Source organism: Trichoplusia ni, chromosome 12, assembly GCF_003590095.1.
Source record: "Trichoplusia ni isolate ovarian cell line Hi5 chromosome 12, tn1, whole genome shotgun sequence".
Taxonomy (NCBI): domain Eukaryota; kingdom Metazoa; phylum Arthropoda; class Insecta; order Lepidoptera; family Noctuidae; genus Trichoplusia; species Trichoplusia ni.
The window spans coordinates 6,878,686-6,897,334 of NC_039489.1; the positions used below are offsets into that span (position 1 = coordinate 6,878,686).

At 35.2% G+C, this 18,649-nt stretch overlaps 1 protein-coding gene across 6 annotated transcripts in view; it reads right to left on the bottom strand.

Moving 5' to 3' along the window:
- The window catches only part of LOC113499714 (myb protein), a 60,837-nt gene that overhangs the window by 19,469 nt on the left and 22,719 nt on the right, over positions 1 to 18,649 (bottom strand). For all 6 annotated transcript variants that reach the window (XM_026880288.1, XM_026880286.1, XM_026880285.1 and 3 more), the window contains 2 exons: positions 4,588 to 4,717; positions 4,022 to 4,171 (listed from right to left, as the gene is read on the bottom strand). In XM_026880288.1, coding sequence (XP_026736089.1) covers positions 4,022 to 4,171; positions 4,588 to 4,717 — 280 coding nt within the window. The remainder of the gene's footprint in view (positions 1 to 4,021; positions 4,172 to 4,587; positions 4,718 to 18,649) is intronic.

Below are 18,649 nucleotides of genomic sequence, written 5' to 3' on the forward strand. Positions count from 1 at the left end.
TAGGACTAGTACAACAAGACTTTAATTCATTCTTTTTTTTTATAGAGAAAATACTTCCGCACTAAGGTATTAATGCTTGTGTCGCGGGGATTTTACAAGCATTCAAGTCACATGCACTAAACACCAAGACTCAGAACAGGCATTTGTGGATCAATCACATAGTTCTCCTTCACGGGGATCGACCGTGCAGTAAAAATCCTCTTTGCTATTTGTTTCTTTTACTCTTATTGACTCTTGTTGATCGTCTTACCCACCTACAACGAATCTGCACATTGGAAAATCAAAATCTTATTTTGTATCAGGCAATAAAACAAGAAATGTATGGTTAAAGACGTCCGTGTATAGTCAAATTCTTGTGAAACAGTAGTAAATATTTTCATTTATTTATTTATATTACAAACACAAAGCACAACAACGCATACCATCAAAAACAAACAAAATAGCAATAAAGATGTATATCCGTCCTCATAGATAAGGCATTAACATTCGTGTCGCGTACAAAACAATGGTTCCTTCATTCATAAAGTCTAAGAATTGAGGCCTACTGCGGTTTATGAGCAATTTGTAACGTGCCCGAATTTAGATAACAAGCGCTGATTGTGATGGATAACTGTGGAAGTATATTCTATTTGTGTTAAGTACTTAAAGAGAGGTAAACAAGATTGGTGTTTTTCGTTTGTTTTAAACATCAGTTTAAATAAAGATCCCCGACTAAAAATAAATGTAAAACAACGATAAAGATTACGAAATCAAATTTACCATTGAAATAAATCCGTCGTTTATTTATTTTATATGAGTTTGTATAAATATATAAAATACAATACATCAAATATTCTTTTTTTTTAAGTTACCTCTTGTTAAAAACTAAAGGGGTCTTTACGAGTTGAAAGCGATGAGCTGCTATTTAAACTATTTGTTACTATATTTCCCTTAGTATGACTGCATATAATATAGTCGAGTGTCATAGATGACCTTGAACAACTAGGCCGCAGGATCGATAGTCGCAGTTGAACATATTATTACGCATCGGCTACATTTTTTATGAAGTCTGTGTGCAATACAAGTTTTATACCCCATAGTGCGAGCGTCGTTACAATAAATGCTGATATTAAAATAGCACACTTTAAGGCATTCTTTAAATGCGTCTTGATTTGCACAAGAATTGATTTCATATAATAACCAAAAAGATGGGTAATTAAATTCCTTTATACAGGAAAAAGTTATAAACTACTTTGATATCAACCTTGACGACTACATTAGCGAATAATTAAGCTTTTAAGTAATTTTCCTTAACATTCATTCACACATTTCAATATTTATTATGTAACCTTTTTAGCCAACTTCTGGTATGTTTATCCCTTTTCGTCTCTTGTCTACCGACTATGAAATTTGACTATCGGGACGTGTTCAACATCCTTACTATAAAACAATTATTAGCAAAAATTTCAAGTCTAAGCTACTTCTGAAGTCCTGTGAGAGTCTACCAATAAACTACACGAATATAGGCAGTGTATTGACATTTGTAGGACGCTAATTATGCGCATTCTATGCGAACGCATGCAGTACCGACGTATAACGACCCGTGACTCATTGTCGCTTCCTCGAGTTGATAGACTGATTGGCGTATTGTGGAGTTAAATGCTCAAACACTAACATGCAGTTGGTGATAACAGTAGATGTGAAGAATTTTGTCTTGCTAGCCAAGCTATGTGTACTTTCTTATTATTTTAGGATACTTCTGACAAACGAATGAAAACATAGTACGGTGACATCTTTGGATGAGAAATCGTGGGAAGGAGTGCCAGACTTTTACTGACTAAAACCCACTCATGTTCCGTCCTTAGTCCCTTGTGTATCGTGTCGTGGTTACCGTTGAAGACAATCCTGCTAGCCAGGGTCGTGAGCGAAGCTGGATTCCAAATATTCTAATCTCCTACTGTCAACCCATAAGCGCGGTATTTGAAAAAGAGTCTTATTAACTTTCTACTGGACATATACTGGATATCATGAAACATACATTTATATAGCTAGTCCAGCAAATAAAAAATTGTGCTTGAACAATTCTATATTACTTCAATATTCGAATGCATTACAAGAGCATTCCTTTTACACTGAGACATCTCTGTGACGCAACTACCATACATATTAGTGTCAATTACAGCTGGTGTTGATTAACACAACACGCGTGAGGAAAGAGCTATCAGTTTAGTTGACGCAGTGGGTAAGTAATTCAGGGAGGGCTTTTAATCTATGCAAGCAAACGTAAATGATCAAGTCATACTGGGATCTAAAATTCTAGCTTTAGTCACTCGTTTAACTAACGAGAAATATTGCTCTTGAATGGTTTATTTGTGTTTTTTTAATGTTATTGCTCTTGTCAGACCAACACCTACCTAAGTGAAGTTCAAAAATCTTCTGTCTCGTCATCACATTTTACAATAACAAAGAACACGTGAAATCTTTTCTACATTAGTTTGGTTACTTTTAAATCTTAATTAAAGTTAGTTTTTAAGCAAAAGTACACACCAGGCTGTTTACAGTTTTTTAACTACTAACGTGGAGATAAATTTCAAATTTTGTGGGGTGCGTTGTTTTACAATATAGAAAGAAAGAAAGATTTTTTTTTTAATAGGTACAGCATAAAAATGAAGCATAACATTTACAAAAAAAAAGTGTACAATGCAGCTGCACCAAAAAAAGACCCCAGTTCAGCATTAATGCCAGGCAACTAGAGCCTGGCGTTGATTTTGTATGATGTAAACTTCCGAAACAAAGTCTTAACCACCTTCTGTATCACATTCATATTTTCCTCACAACATATTAACAAAAGCTTTTGAAAATTCTTTCAAATCACCTACTAGTAAGTGGTTTCATGCCTTTAAAATTCAAAACCACTAAATTACTGAGCGTTTTTCTTAAAAGCGTAATTTAATGCGGTCGCACAACAAGGCACCGTGGTGAGATCATAAACGGAGCGATTTTACAACAATTTGCTCCTCATGAGACGAAGTTACGATATCAGTTTGAATGATGTGGTAAATCATAGGTCTTTGTGTAAAAAGCTTTGTAAATTCTTGGTATTTTGGTTAACAGTAGAAGAATTCACTCAAGTAGCAAAAACTTTTTGGTATTAATATCAAGAAATGGTTGTTCTTATGTGTCGGACATGAGTTTTTTGATCCGTGATAGGACTTCTGAACGACAGGATGTAAAATGATAACCAACTAACTACACTGATCACTTAAACTAAATGTGTCTTACCATGAGAAGGACATCACTCTTTTTTAAAGTCGGTAAATTACTGAAACTTTTGTCCTTGTGTGTAGCAAGTGAATTATTTTAATAGGTATAAGAAATTTAGAGGAAATCGTTTATTTCTATTTTTCCTAGCATTAATTAAATGAATCGACAGACAACGTTAAGCAGTAGCTTAGATCATTAGATATACATAACCAAACAGTTCCCATTTTTTGAATTATTATATCATTGCTATAATTAACTTGTTTTCTATACGATCCCATAAATTTAGCAATGAGATCTAAACACATGTCACACTTCATACGACCGAACCTTAATAAGGCGTGACGTAACATTATGAGAATTGTTTAATTAATGTGCCAATAACCTTCAATAACTGCTTCACATTTCGAATTGGTTATCATTAAAGACTATTTTAAGGACACAACACGTTTTAAGACCTTTGAGGGGATGGCAACGCTTGGGGTTTTTATACCATCTCTGTGGCATATAACGTATAGAATTTAGTTTTGTTACATAATAATAATTTTAGAATAAATAATAATGTGTCCCAGTTGTTATTTAATTTACACAATCTTTAGGGATAGTCAGAAGCTAGAAAGTCTTAAAACCAGTCTGACTAAGGGGGACAGGGAAGAAGTTCGATAGGTAGGCAGTCACTCCTTGTCCGCCGACCCAGATAAAGTGACAGTGATGACATAAGGCTGTCTGCATCATCAATAAATTGCCGTTACCTTTATAAGTAAATTTGTAAAATATTTACCTCCTTGGTCCATGGACCCTTGACTAGGTCGGGGTTGACGACTTTCGACCACCGCTGCAGGCACTGTATGTCGGACCTGTCTGCGAACTCGGCCGCAATCATCTCCCAGTTCTCGTGGTACAGCTTCACTAACGTTTTTAGCTTTTTATCCTGGAAACATTAAAATTTGCTTTAAGCCTAGATATTGTGAACATAGTACTTAGTTCCTTCTGATATTCTAGGGTATACCTAAATTCTTCACACATATATTATATTCATGCTTACACATATATGCAGGCTCTAAATTACATTTCGGAATTTACTAATGCAAGGATCTTCCATTCTATTCTGTTAATTCCATTTTTCAAGCATATGCAAAACCTTTTTTCTTGCTTCTGCTCACTATGTTGAAGTTCCTTATCTTTATATTGTTAATCACTTTTCTCCTACACCTAATGACCTTACAACTCCCAAAGACAGACAGACTACACCATCCCGCTTTCACAGCGACCTCTCACATAACGAATACTACAATAGTCAACTACTAATAACGTTACTAATATTAATTTTAATTTAAAGATGTGTACCTCCTCCTTAGTCCACCGTCCCCTATTGATATTCTTCCGCGCCCCAATGCCTTTGGCTGCAGCCGGCGCATCCTCATAGGCCGCTGAGTCCTCTGAATATTCGCTTGTCTCAGAATCATTGCCGCTACGTCTGTTGACAAAGATATTAGAATATTAGTCGCGTCAATGTTAAAGCTCTCATATACTTTTTGATAGTTGAGAACATGGATGGCTATGAAGAGTATTGAAGAGTTGTGCAAACCAATTGTAATATCAATTTATCCAAATCAATATTACAGGATCCGTAATAAAATGGCGAAAAGAACACGCACGTTCTTAATTCTAGTCGTATATATTTACAATTATATACGACTAGAATGAATCCCTAGACACAACCATGTTATTTCTGGAACTTTTCACCACAGGATTTTAAAATCCATTTCTAACATAATTATCATCCTTAACTTCATAATCAGTGTTTGTCACAAGACGGGCCTAATATTTTCTCTCGACATTCCTGCAGCTTGCTCCCAAAGTTTACATTAGGATATCCTTGTTTGCTCTCAAACTTGCTTGAACATACAAGAATACCGTATGGAGACAACGAACGAAGTAATTGAATCCTTACTCACAAGATTGTTCTACAGTAAAGTAAGTTTGAAAATGAATTTACAGTTGGGGATGAATTATTCGACGTTAATCCTTTTACGGAATGAAATGTATGGTAACTACAGACTGGCTGGGAAGATCAACAGAAGATGATGGCAGTACGAACTTCGCTTCACTTTTTCCCCATCGATTTGGATCGTACCTAATGTCACTGATATATTAATTAGGTAGATGCTTTACCTACATTTGATTTCTTTAACACTTGTAAATGTAAAACTCATCGTTTTTTCAACGTTATCTTGAGATCAATTCAAAGCAAACTAAAACAGCAAAAACTTGGTATTTCAAAGATAATCAAGTCACGTTGGTATTAGCACATAATAGTCCTGTTTACATTTTATCCTAAGTATTTATATTAAAGCTCACGTAATATTCCGTTTTGTCCTGACAATGTTGGACAAAACGGAATATTATTGGAACACATGTTTATAAAAAAACACTTTTAAATTACTCATAGTATATTTACAAATGTGAAGAATTGTGGAGGTCGGATAGCAGTCATTTTTTGTTAAGTTCATATAGCTGTGTGAAATGGAGTCTACGAGAGATTTGAAAAGCGCTAAAGGTCGTTGAAAAGGAGCTTGTCGAGAAGTAGAAATTCTTTAGACCAAGGTCAGTTTCCAGGAGTTATTACTACAAGTGACTACGGATAGACCTTTCAGATACCCTTCAGATAATATTGTCGTAAATGCAAATTTGTTTGGGTTTAGAGATAAAATTCGTACTTAAAATAAAAGTATGTGTATTTTTTTATTTAGAAAGTACAAAACTTAATAAGTATTCGTATTCTCATCATTAAAATTATATTTTTTGTTTCTATTTAAAAATAATTTTGGGAATAATGAAATGAGTCCACTGCGTTAGTCCGAAGTTAAGATCAAACTTGAATCGATATTCGTTGAATTCTTCATTAAAAGTTTGTATTAAGTGTTTCAAATGAAGTAAAGTTATTAATATTAGAAAACGTAGCAAAAATAATCCAATAATACAGGAATTAAGATAAAATTAAGCATTCAGTTCGTAATCTGGATTTTTCACGGGAACGTGGTGACGTAGACGAACGAAGACGCAAGCGAAGCTATTGTACATTAAATAAGAGCTAAAAATAACTATGACGATAGTCCATGACATATAATTAATTAAGAGTATGTTATCAAAGCTCGTACGATATATTTATTCTTAATGTGTGAACAAAAAATATATCATTATACTTTTTGTTCCGATATTCGAGTTTATAAACAAATAATGTGTGGTCTTGCCGATTGCGGTTTCATTAAGATGTATCATATCTCAAGTAGGTACCCATTATCAAACGTGAATACACTGAATATGTTATATCAACCGATTTTTGAGTAAGAAGGTTACAATATCAGAAGCAATTGAATGTGGTTTTAGCAAGGAGGATTAAATGATTTTAACCTATTCAAAAGGGGCGTGGAATATCATAGAAGTTGCGATACATTGCCGTCAGTGGTAAATTACTTATGATACTTTAGTTAGGAGGTCGCCAGATACCGTAGCACGCATGATCTATTTTTCATCGTCCATTGTAGAAAAGTACAATCTGATCACAAAGGTTTTTCTGTTGTCTATATCACAATATTTTGTATAAAAATAGACCAGAATGTAAAAAACCAACTAGTTTTTCTGAGTACAAAGTATCGCGGGTGACAAATATCAGAAATATACAGACGCTCAACAAGTTATTAAGGCAAAAAGTGTGTTTTTGAACATAATATGTATCGCTATAAGGAATAATGTGTTTGCCACCCAAGAGTAGCTATAAAGTAAGACTTATTCGATTATCCCTGTACCATGATGGATGGTTCAGAAAACTAGTTACGACTTTTTTGCCGGACTAATGTTGCTAGGTCAATAACTGTCTCACTGTTTACATTGTCCAGTTGCAAACGTTTAAGAAAAAAAAACGTCACTGGCGCCAGAATCCCCCGTAGACATACAATAAAATTCGAAGAAACAACCAGCCCTTGAAATGCTGTAACATCAAAATGCAATCGTAAGCTTAAAGAAATAAAACTTAAAATCGAATGTGTGAAAATGCATTTCTTTATTTCTTTAAACGGGTTTCTTATAGCTATGGAATAATAACCTATGTTAGGACGACAATAATTCTTATATTGGAATGTTTCGGTGCGGCAAAAAACCTGTGGACTTATTTATGCATACCGTAGTCGGGACATCAGCTGATGCGAAAACCAGTTTTGGTTCTCATTCATTGCAAATACTTGGTTGGAATAAGGAAACCCGTGCGAGGCCGGCTCTGTCTACAGCTTCCAAGTATTTTTCAAAACGACTCATCTCGACTTTGGTAATACGTTTATCGATTTACTTTGGATTTTTTTTTGTTTCGTACTAGTGGAAAAAGTGGATGCCGAGAAATCGCCATATTTAGGTCTCGTCTTTATTCGATTATGGTGTACGAATTGAGTTGACGTGTGGACACTGCTTATGTATTTATGCACTCAGCCGCAAACAAGACAAAGGATGGAATTCCAGAAATATAAAACAACACAAAAAGCTACTTACAAACTTAAAAAAAAACTAAATGCACTCGCAAAACATACTCACTCATAATACATCACGACGAATTAACAAAAATAATCTCTGACATCCAAAACCCCATTATTCACTTAAAACATCACCAAATCATCATCAAAGATTTAACTTTATAAATCAACTAATCACCAAACGCCTAGTCCACAATATTCCCGCCGAAATTACACCCAAATCACATTTCGGGATCCCGACTCACGCGCATCGAATGCCACAACAACACTGAAATAAAAATTCTCGTCGTAACACGTTCCCACACGCACACATGAATATTCACCAACACACCCACATAGGACGCATACGCAAGGCGTAATAAGGGTGTGGGGTCCACAAAAACCCTAGAAGGGACGCGGCAATCCCAACGAGAGAGACAGAAAATGGACAGCAAAATGTGAAAGACAAGGAACGAAAATCAGGTATAGAAATCATTACCCTGCAGTGGGAATGTGACGCAACAGGCGAGGGTAAGCAGGTGTAGGCTGGTAATAGAAAGGTACAAAGAAAATTGGTATTTTTTTATTGGATAGGTCAGCGTAGACTTCACAAAGTAAAATAATCACATGACATTACAATTCCCAACAAAGGCTAATAATTTCAATGAAATAATGCGACAACATGACTTAAGAATAAGATATGTCCCGAGCTGTTTAATTTCAGTGATGAAAATATAGTTCGGTACGTACAACTGCAATAACTCAATGCCTGAAGTGTCTGACATATTGAACTCGACGTGTAAAACATCATTTTCACTTCTCAACTTTAGAATTCCCAAATTGTCCACCTCCTTCATTTCTGAGCCACATGGTTTCGATCACCGCTGCAACGGCACTTTGAATTGCAACAAAAAGTGTTCCAAATCTTAAAACTAGAAACGTGTGCCGGATGCTTAACTTATTTTCGATAACGGGACAAGTTTTTGCAAGGATGCTCTCCGTTTTACATGCATTTGCAATAAAAACAAGCGAAATAAATTCGGAACTCTCAAAAAATTGAGAACAGCAGTGTTCATCTTGAGCTCTGCCAGAACTTTTCAAAGCAATGGTTATGCAAATTTATATCCTACAGTAATCTATTTGACTACACGTTTCATCAATTACGAGTCGACTGTTTGAACAGACAGACGTCTGGCAATTTGTTCAAATATTAGTCTAAATTAATAAGGCGATATCATATAGTACTTCCGCAGCCAGACAATGATAAGAATACTGTGAATGCGCTATGTGATCATGTTTAATATAAGGGCAATGTCAGATACCGCGGATGTAATCAGATATTTGATAAGGAAAACATTTTCATGTTTATGTTCAGTTTCTGAATTGTTGGTTTTCGTTTTCGTTATCAATTCATCTGCTCATTGAGCATTAGAGATGACTGACGACTATTTTCGAATCAACTTTATTTTGTATTTTAGCATTCACCTGATCGACTTCGTCAAGAAAGTCACTAACATTCTCAGGCAATTTTAAACTAAATTACAATTACCTACAGTCCTATACAATTGTCCTATCTTCAAGTATTACAACTATTAAAAGACATATTAAATCTTCACAAAGAAATTTCTATGGAAGGTTGTTACGGAAGTGACACAATTAAAGTACGAAGATCACAGTCGGAACGACGGTAATTATATATTAATAACTTCCACAATCTTAGATCACATTTTAATCACATACATGGCACAACTAATTTAAATAAGGAAGTGGTGGCCATTTTGTGTCGTCATTTCACCTGTCCAGTCGTGACCACCCTCTGATATACATTTGATTTCACGACCGATTATTTTGGGTTCTGGTAAAAAAATGGAAACCCTTGGCCTCGTTTCACTTAAATTATGTTACGGATTTCTATCGGAAGTTGCGTGTAGGGCCTGCCACAGTTTGGTTAGCTCCAAAATTTTCTTTAGTATTATTGTTTTTTAATGGTTTTTACTTTTTATATTTCATTTGCAACTGTAAATGTTTTTAAGTTATTTGTTGTCAGCACGCAATTTAAGCTTTTATGTTTATCGCCTACCTCGCCTTGCCATATTTATGAATAAATTATCTGTCTTATAGAAGACGGCACTACTTGAAAACTCAGACACCATAATTTACATACCGTCTATTTATAAACAAAACTTTTGCACAGTCTCAAATTACCCATTTCTACAGACCACCCACTTCCATTCAAAGTACTAGAATCCAGTCATTAATACCAATTATGTATAGCCAACTTCCTTTCATTCAAAACAAAGGTTGGACATCCAATCGCCAATTTGGAAAGGGGAACAAGATATAAAAAAGTTGTCAAGGGGTTCCCTAAGGAAGCGTCCTGTTAACTCACGCATCGCCCGTGTTTCCTGCGCCGAGTCCCCTCGCTGGTATGACCTGCTTATTAGCACTCCGAGTTTACTCAAAACATTTAAAGCCCGTTAGAAATTTACAACTTCATACGTGGTCAGTGACTTGCATTTGGGAATGCACGTATCGAGTTTTGTTTATAAATGCAACGTGCATTTGGAATTTGGAAGATTTTGATTCTGCATGGGATAAATTTTAAGCGTGGCACTAAATCGTAAGATTCGGCTGATTTTTTGAGATTCAAGGTGTGGTGCAAAACACAAAAACATGACAACTCATCCATAATTCATCTGGAATAACGAATGAGATTGCATCATAGATCCAAACAGATTTATGCCATCATAGTTACAATGTGCCTTATATTATATCAAAATACGAGTAAGTATAATAAATCCTTCGATCTACTTATTGATAAATTGATATATTTGTCACAAATATTTTAATCGAAACATCAATAAAGCACAGGAAATACTACAAGACACACAATTGATTCAATTAAAACGTATCAACCAGTTATACGTTTTACAATGCTACACATGTAGGTCACGAGATAAGCTAAACATAATAAATGGAACCTAATCAACTCTGATCCATTAATTAAATAAATGGATTACTTAATTAAGAAAATTAACATTGTATAATACACACATAATGAAAGCACTGTAGATTTTTTTGGTATCATAAGTATAATAAAACATAGTGCCTTAGAATAACAGTAACAAACGTTTCATTTAAAGACAGAAAATTGAATCAAATTTTGCAGACAGTAGCTAAGAACCCTTTCAGGCCAGTTCACTATAATCTGGTCTTTTACAACCACAATGTTATAAAGGACTAGCCCGTTTACAGAGCCTTGGCCTCAATAGAGCACGCTTCTTGAAGCAAAACGTGTCTTTCTGTTCATTTTTAAACAAAAAGTTTAAAGAAGTCCTGTGTTTTCAAGTGTATTGATATCAAGCTATACGCCGTGGGAAGGAACGCTTGCCCGATAAATTTGTAATCCTTAGTGGCGCCAAAGTCTAGACATGTACTTGTGTTTTTTCAGGTCATTGGTCATTGTTTGAGTGCATATTTTATAAACACAGTCTAAATATTCGAGGACAATAACTTTGGGGGTAGAGGACCAGAATTTGGACGGATCAAAAAGACCAACAAACGAGTTTACACCTAATCTTCTTAGTAGAAAAGAATTTGAGTCGCAAGTTCGCATATTGCCGAAGACTCGTTTTCCCATAGAAAACCAGTATTTTAACCATGGATATCAGATTTATGTACTAGTTCAGCATCGTTTCTTCGAAGTAGATCGGTTTACGTTACAAGTAATTACGCCTCTCTCACAATTAAGGCGTATAGCTACATGGAGTCGAGTTTGCAGTAAAAATAATTAAGATAAACATTGGGTCTTGTTACGAGTTGAATAAGATGCCTTATTGACATGTACTCGACGTGTAATGGTGAATGAATGGATCGTGACTCATGGGCATGCGCTTACCAATATAGATAAAGTCAGGAATTTTATTCATGACGCTTAAATATTCACATTTGCGATATGTTTACTAAAGTTGTCAGACTTTTTCCATGCGTAAGTCCACAATATTATCGATACCGTACCAAAGAGAAAAAAATGGCCTTTCGGAGGACTTCGATTCGAGTGGTTTTTGCTCAGGAATATGACACCGGAATCTGTGTCGATGAGAACTAAGAAAGTCGATTCGATGCGGTGGCCCACTGGGTAATCCAATACAAACCAATCAAGAGGAATTAATGTCGTCCTTAAGATAAAAAGCGAAAAAATATGACTCGGCTTGGCGAACCTTTAGGGCTATTTCAGAGACATGATCTGAATACATGCAGCTTCTTCCGTGTGTCCAATATAGCTAAACTTATCCAAGCAGTCTTTGTAAGGGTAACAATAACTATTGCACTAAACGAATAGAAAAGAATGATAGTGATACTACTATCGGTCTGACCTTCATATGCATCGACTTGTAAGGATGCTCTTTACGGCCTACTAAACAGCATGGTTAACAATAAAGAGTTTTTCAATCTTTCCTTAGACTTATCCAAAGTAATTTGCCAAAATCCGCTTCCATCCGTGCCATAAATATCAAAGACAATTTAAACTTATCAGTAATAATCGAGTTCGTCGCTCAGGCGCCATCAAATACGCGCTGGCCTAAATGAATAATAGACCATTCACTGCCAGCTATTTTCTATTTAAAGATAAATGGGGCTTTTATTATTTAAATAGCTCTTTGCGAAATTAGTGAGCGGTTCTCACACTGTCTAAATAATTGATTTGTCGCTAGCCTTAATAACAAAAAGAAGAGGTATTCAACATTTGGAAGGTTCAATTAATTGTTTGCTGGATCTTACACAACAAGTTTCATTTGATAAGCCGCGAATCCACAAGTTAACCTTGGTTGACATTAAGATTAAGCCACTATTTTTAAGAGTCCGAAATAACCTTGAAATTTATTTTGAAACTATACCTACATAGAATTAATTACCATTGATATAATGGTCCCATAGATCTCACCCTTGGAAATCTATTATATTTACACCGCATGTTTAGAACACCTGAACTAAGATAGATTCCCTCTAATCTCTAGGCAGGGGTTACAAACAGGTTCTCAGCCTTTTCAAAATAGATAAATAGACATTAGATGAAAGGATGGCTCGCATGGACATACAATAGATGTTAGACCAAGCCGAAGGGGATGTATGCGAAAATATAAACCCTTGTCTATTTAAATATATTTTCTCACGCAATGGATAAAGGTCTTGCGTGGCCGAGCACGATTCATCATAGTTATTGTTAGTCCGCGCTCCTCACTCCGACTTATCGGTGACAGTACGTTTTCGTAATTAGACTTTATTTTATTAACTTTTAAAGGTCACTTGATATTTATTAGCTTGCGTTTGCCACCGGCATTAAGTAAGAAATATATTCGCGAAGAAAGTTGTGTTTTGTTTTGGATAAAATAAATACCGTGCGCTTTTAAACAAACTGATAAACTGCATAGAAAAAGAAATATTTTAAATCTGGAAGCAACTTCCGTTTCGCCATTCAAATAGAGGGGCCTTTTTTTATCTATCTTGACGTGTCAAAGGCAACAGCCGTACAGCCATATGCCGCGGATGACACATTTATAACATATGTGAACTTTTTGCTGAACTCGATCACCATTTAGCGTCTGTTTGTAGACGGTCTCAATTTTATCGACAAATTGATAAGAATTAATTGCGTTAGACATGCGAAAAAATATGGAGATTAGTTATCTTTCTGTTTCTTTTTAAGATTACGTGTGTCGACACTGAAATATAAAAGATGGTCAAGCTTATCGCTGAACTTATCTGCTTTCGTTTTGTTGAGGGAAAGTTCATACGGACTTAAGTAATTCATTTCTCTTTTAAAATTACAGTTTAAAAATACCTTTAGCAGACAAAAAATCAAATGAACTAAGTACTATAATTAAATTCAGTTATACATAGATGACATTAGGACCGCGGCTGGCGAGGGGTGCATACAAAAGGACCAGCTGCGAGGAACGATTAGCATCAGTACATGTTGCAACTTGAATGGAACTACATCGAGACTTCTAGTTGATACCATCTTTGTTGCTTAATGATACCTAAAGCTTTGGTATAACTTTGCAGTATTTCGCTCGGAGTATACAAATCGTTATAACAATTAATTGAGGTAAAAGCTTAAAGGAATTTTCAAAGTTGATTCGAATTCGTTGATGTTCGATGTAACTTAGGCTACATAGCGAGGGATGTCTTTTCTTTTTCCATTATTATTATTTCAAAAGCCTGATAAAGGCAAATCAAATGAAGAGATTATGGATTTTAGCTAGCTGGAAATGCGTAAATAGAATAGCAAAATTAAGTAGATACAGTCACAATAATAAATTAAACATGTCGAAGTAAATTTTATTGAAGAAGTTGGTTTTTAACATGCTTGAATTTCTAGCTTTATAAAATAGAAAGTCAATATAACAACTGCAATAAACTTCAATAATTTCACGCCACACTAAACCTAAAATTTAATGTTCTTTCAAAAAACTGTACAATAAGTTTTAAATCGGCCTTTGTTGAGCAACGTCCGAGGGTGTTCACCTGGCCTCAACCCCTAAGATTAATGTCTTAAGACTGTACAGGGTACAATAGCCAACCCAGTCGCCCCCGCAACTGCACATGGCCTGACATTTCAACCCCAACTGGGTTTTTTTTACTTCCTCTCTTATTATCGTCTTACAATAATTACGCACGCGTCCCTAAAGGTGTTTAGAGAAAGCGTTAATGAACTATTTATTTGATGTATTTTTTAATAATATTGACCTTTTTTGTCGTTTTTTTACGATGTCGCGTGCTTAGAAAATGTGCAGTTTTGTTAGTTTTTTTTTTATAGGACGGAAGTTTGTTTCTGCTACTGTGTTTTAACACATGTCGCTTATCGTTATGCTAATACATTTTTTACTTTTTATTTATGCAGTTTACCTATGTTACAAGTCTGTCTTAGAACAATACCTAATCTGTCCATCCGTCCGTCACTAGACGGCTTGTCTTAAACGTAGATAGCTAGTCTGTAAAATTATTTACGGAGTTTGAAAAATATAACACATAAAAGTTATTGTCAGGCATTTTGTAATTTGTCAGGCAACCGATTTGTTCATCTTTAACCCATTGGTACATGTGCCACTCGCACTTGACCGGGTTTTTACATAGTTACATAAAAACAATTGAACGTCAATCACTGATTATACCATAGCAATTTAAAAAGAGGATCACAGCACTAATGTTGGTATAAGCATACTTGCAATTTGACACGAGATTTTTTCTCAGCTATGCAACTCGTCTCAGATGGTAAGCCAAGTACTTTAATGGACTTCATAGCACAATATTTTACGCTTTTTTGCACGGTGTAAAAATGCAATGTTTGTGTGCACAATATAGGCTTTAAAATTAACTTACTTTTGTAATATTTAAAAATAAAATAAACATCGTAGCTCAGTATAAGCACACGGGACTTGGGTTTTTATAACGAATAAGTACTAAATGTTATGGTTTTAACTGTGGACTTTATTTAATTTCTATAGGAACTGGAAACTGAATCCTTCTACATATACACACATTTAAAATAATTTCAAATTCAAGGTACAAGGTACAAAGCAACAAAACAAGAATGAATCCAAATTCACCCATAAGAGATTACTCTCAATAAAAACGAGAACATTACCAAGCGTGGTGAACAATTTATCACAAACGAGGTATAAACTAGTATAAAATATAAACAATCCGTATGAAAACATATGAGAAACAGATTGTCCGGTACAACGAAGACAGTATTATTGCGGTGAGGTCATTGTTCTAGCCCGGCCTCTCAAATTGCTACTTTATTACATTATTGCAGAGTTATGGGCTACGAAAATGGTCGATTTATTTTTGCTCTAGCATCGAGACGGTGTTTGTTTCAACAGTTCATAAAAGCTGTGAATTAGATGGTCTTGGTTTATGGAGGTTTGTGGTTTGATTGTTTTCATTACCTTTGCTTAGAGTACTTTGAATAGTTGGTGTGGAAATGTAATGAACTTGAACTTGGAACATTGCTCTCTAAGCTGCTATAGGATAATAGGTGTCATGATGCTATCATAAAAGTTAAATTAAGTCGAAATATATACTAGAAAAATATGTGCACAAAATTTAGTCGTAATAGAAAGAATTAAATTATTTACAAAACAAAAGATTTAGACTACAACAAAAACAACCGCTACCACTAATTAAGAATTCTAAAATCCGCATCAACATCAATGCAAAAAATTCCCATTAAAAACCTAAGGTCCTGCAAGTCAACGACCGCGGGTGATGGGAATTTGTTTTGCTAAAGAATGCGGGCCTGCCTTGTTCCGCAAACCATACAGGATTGCCATATAGAAACCTCCTTGGTAAGGAATACAGACCGGCAGGTGATACGACATCTGGCCTGCCACGCGTCAACGTACCATTCGCAATTATAGGAAATCCCGCAAACTAAAAACGGGAGTTTTTAGTTCCGAAACGGGAGTTTTTTTTTAGTTTTATCGATTTTTAAATAAATTATTGTTTTGTTCGCGCTTTGTTTCACAGTTGCTAATTAAAGATGTTTGTAAACATTTGTGAAGGACCTCCGCAGAGCTGGATTTATTTTGAGAATATCTGCTTCTCGATATTAAAAATAAACGTTTATATTTGGTAGTTTTCATTCATAAGAAGAATGGGACTTTCAAAGTAAGTTAAAATTCAGAGATTTACCTACTACTAATAATAGACTTTCTTGCACGTCAAGATACTTTTACGTTTCGAGAAACTCTAAGGTGTCTTGTTACTTTTCAGCTTCTTTTAAATACATTTACTTACTAATTCTAACGTCAGCTTATAAACTTAAATATAATAAACTAAAACCAAAAAAATAAAGGTACTCCATCTGACAATCATAACTCAACAAAACTTACATTACATAAGAAAAAACACATCGTGCTATTAATATCGATTTATTGTACTGTGTTCGTACATTCCGGGTGGGAGCGCGCGCGCCATCTGCGCCCCCCACGCACAGCGCAAGCGCAGCTGCCCGCGAGGGATGCGCCGCGCTTGCGCGAGCCCGGCCAATAACAAAACTGGAAGGTATTAACGTCAGGGGTTCCCAATCTTTTGCCTTCTGTTGACTCACTAAGTTCATTATTTCGGTATGACAATGAAATATTTTCAGTCGAAGAATATGCATTACTGCTAACTATCATGTAGGCTTTTATAGTATGCGCGCTATCCCCTGACATGTGATTGACAGGACGGGAGAGGACGCCATTGAAGAAACGCACACGATGTGGTAGATGGTGTTTTGTTTTCCTCCCGGTCCTGCACATACCTAACTGAGAAGGTGACTAGTAGGCTTAGAGAGGTATAAACATTGAAACAACACACAATAATGATAGGAGGATCAAATTTTTCTCTTTATGGAAACTAGGGCGGATCAGGACGATGCGCACGGATAAAGTTTGAGAACCACTTGAAATAAATATAATACCTTTTGGGGTCTTCAATGGAGACTGATTAAAATAGGGGTAGCTTTTGAGTTACAAATAATGTTTATTTTATAGTGTTATCATTTCCTTTGTTATTTTAGATGGTTACAGTTCTTTTGATCTGTGTTACTAAAAAAACTTTTAGTAGAAAGTTAAAGAGCATACTTCCGATACTTTTTGCGCTGATAAGAATAGCATTGACCTAAAATCCATACCGATGTAGGTCGATCTACTCCTCATGTGTTTATTGACGTCACCAAAGATTAATTTAATTATACTCTTTACATCATTATAAGTTAAGGAAAAATTGAAACCCGCATACCCAATAGGCAAGCCCTTTTTGGCGAAATACGAAAAAGTAAATGCGATTTTGGCTTATTTTAAGCCTCAAGCGGGCTCAGCAAAATAGCGCACTAAAGTAGCGTAGATAGTCCAAATATACATTCAACCAAACAAAAAAGCTATAATGCTTGCGGACATAGCATAAAAATCATCTTCAAATTAGATAGAAATTTAGTATTTTTGAGGTGGCGCACTCACTGTATATTCATCGCTGAATATGATGACCCTACAGTTTGCGACCTCGTGGAACCATATTTTGGACAATCACAACCCAGAAACAACTAAACAAAGCAAATTTTAAGCTTGCATGCATGCTTTAATCCTTCACCAAAACGACCCATTTATAGGGCAATGCACTTTTGAAAATCTCAACAATAGTCTCCCTATAAGTAAAGGGGTGTAAAAATCTTGCTTGAAATGAGAAACAGGTTTTGATCGTTTGTTACTGATGATCTTAAGAATCGTGACCGGTAATGGATGTAATATGGTTTTGTATCAATTATTTGTGTATTTCATTTGTGTTGTGTTGTCAGAAGGATTTTTAAACTTTGTCGAATAAAATGTAGCTCATATAAGAGATATCCTTGTTGAACTCAAGCAGATATCGATCTGACGATTTTGCTTAGATGTACAAAATATTGTTTAAGTTTTCATTCTTTTAAAATATTACATAATAAAAAAAAACATACGTTATTTAATTTCTTATTCCATAATACATCAATATCTTAACGGAAAAAAAATGTAAAAACACAATACAACTTGGTCATGTTGAGGTCAATCTGAATCGGACGAACTCAAAAAACACTCAATTCTGGGTCAAAAAATACATGGGAACATTCAAATTTTAATAAACACGCTGTCATCACATCTGCCGCCGGTACATCGTTTACAAATTTAGATAAAAACATCAAAAAGGACATGCACCAATACTCTGGCCCCTTGTCCAAAGCCAAAGCTATGCAACCCCCGTTTTTTGAAACGTGGGAAAGTAAAGGTTACCTGTATAAAGTAGGGTGTACAGTGTACATCTACCCTCATATTAATTATAAGTGCAATAAATTACAATCAGTATTTTGATTCCATTCACGCGTGATT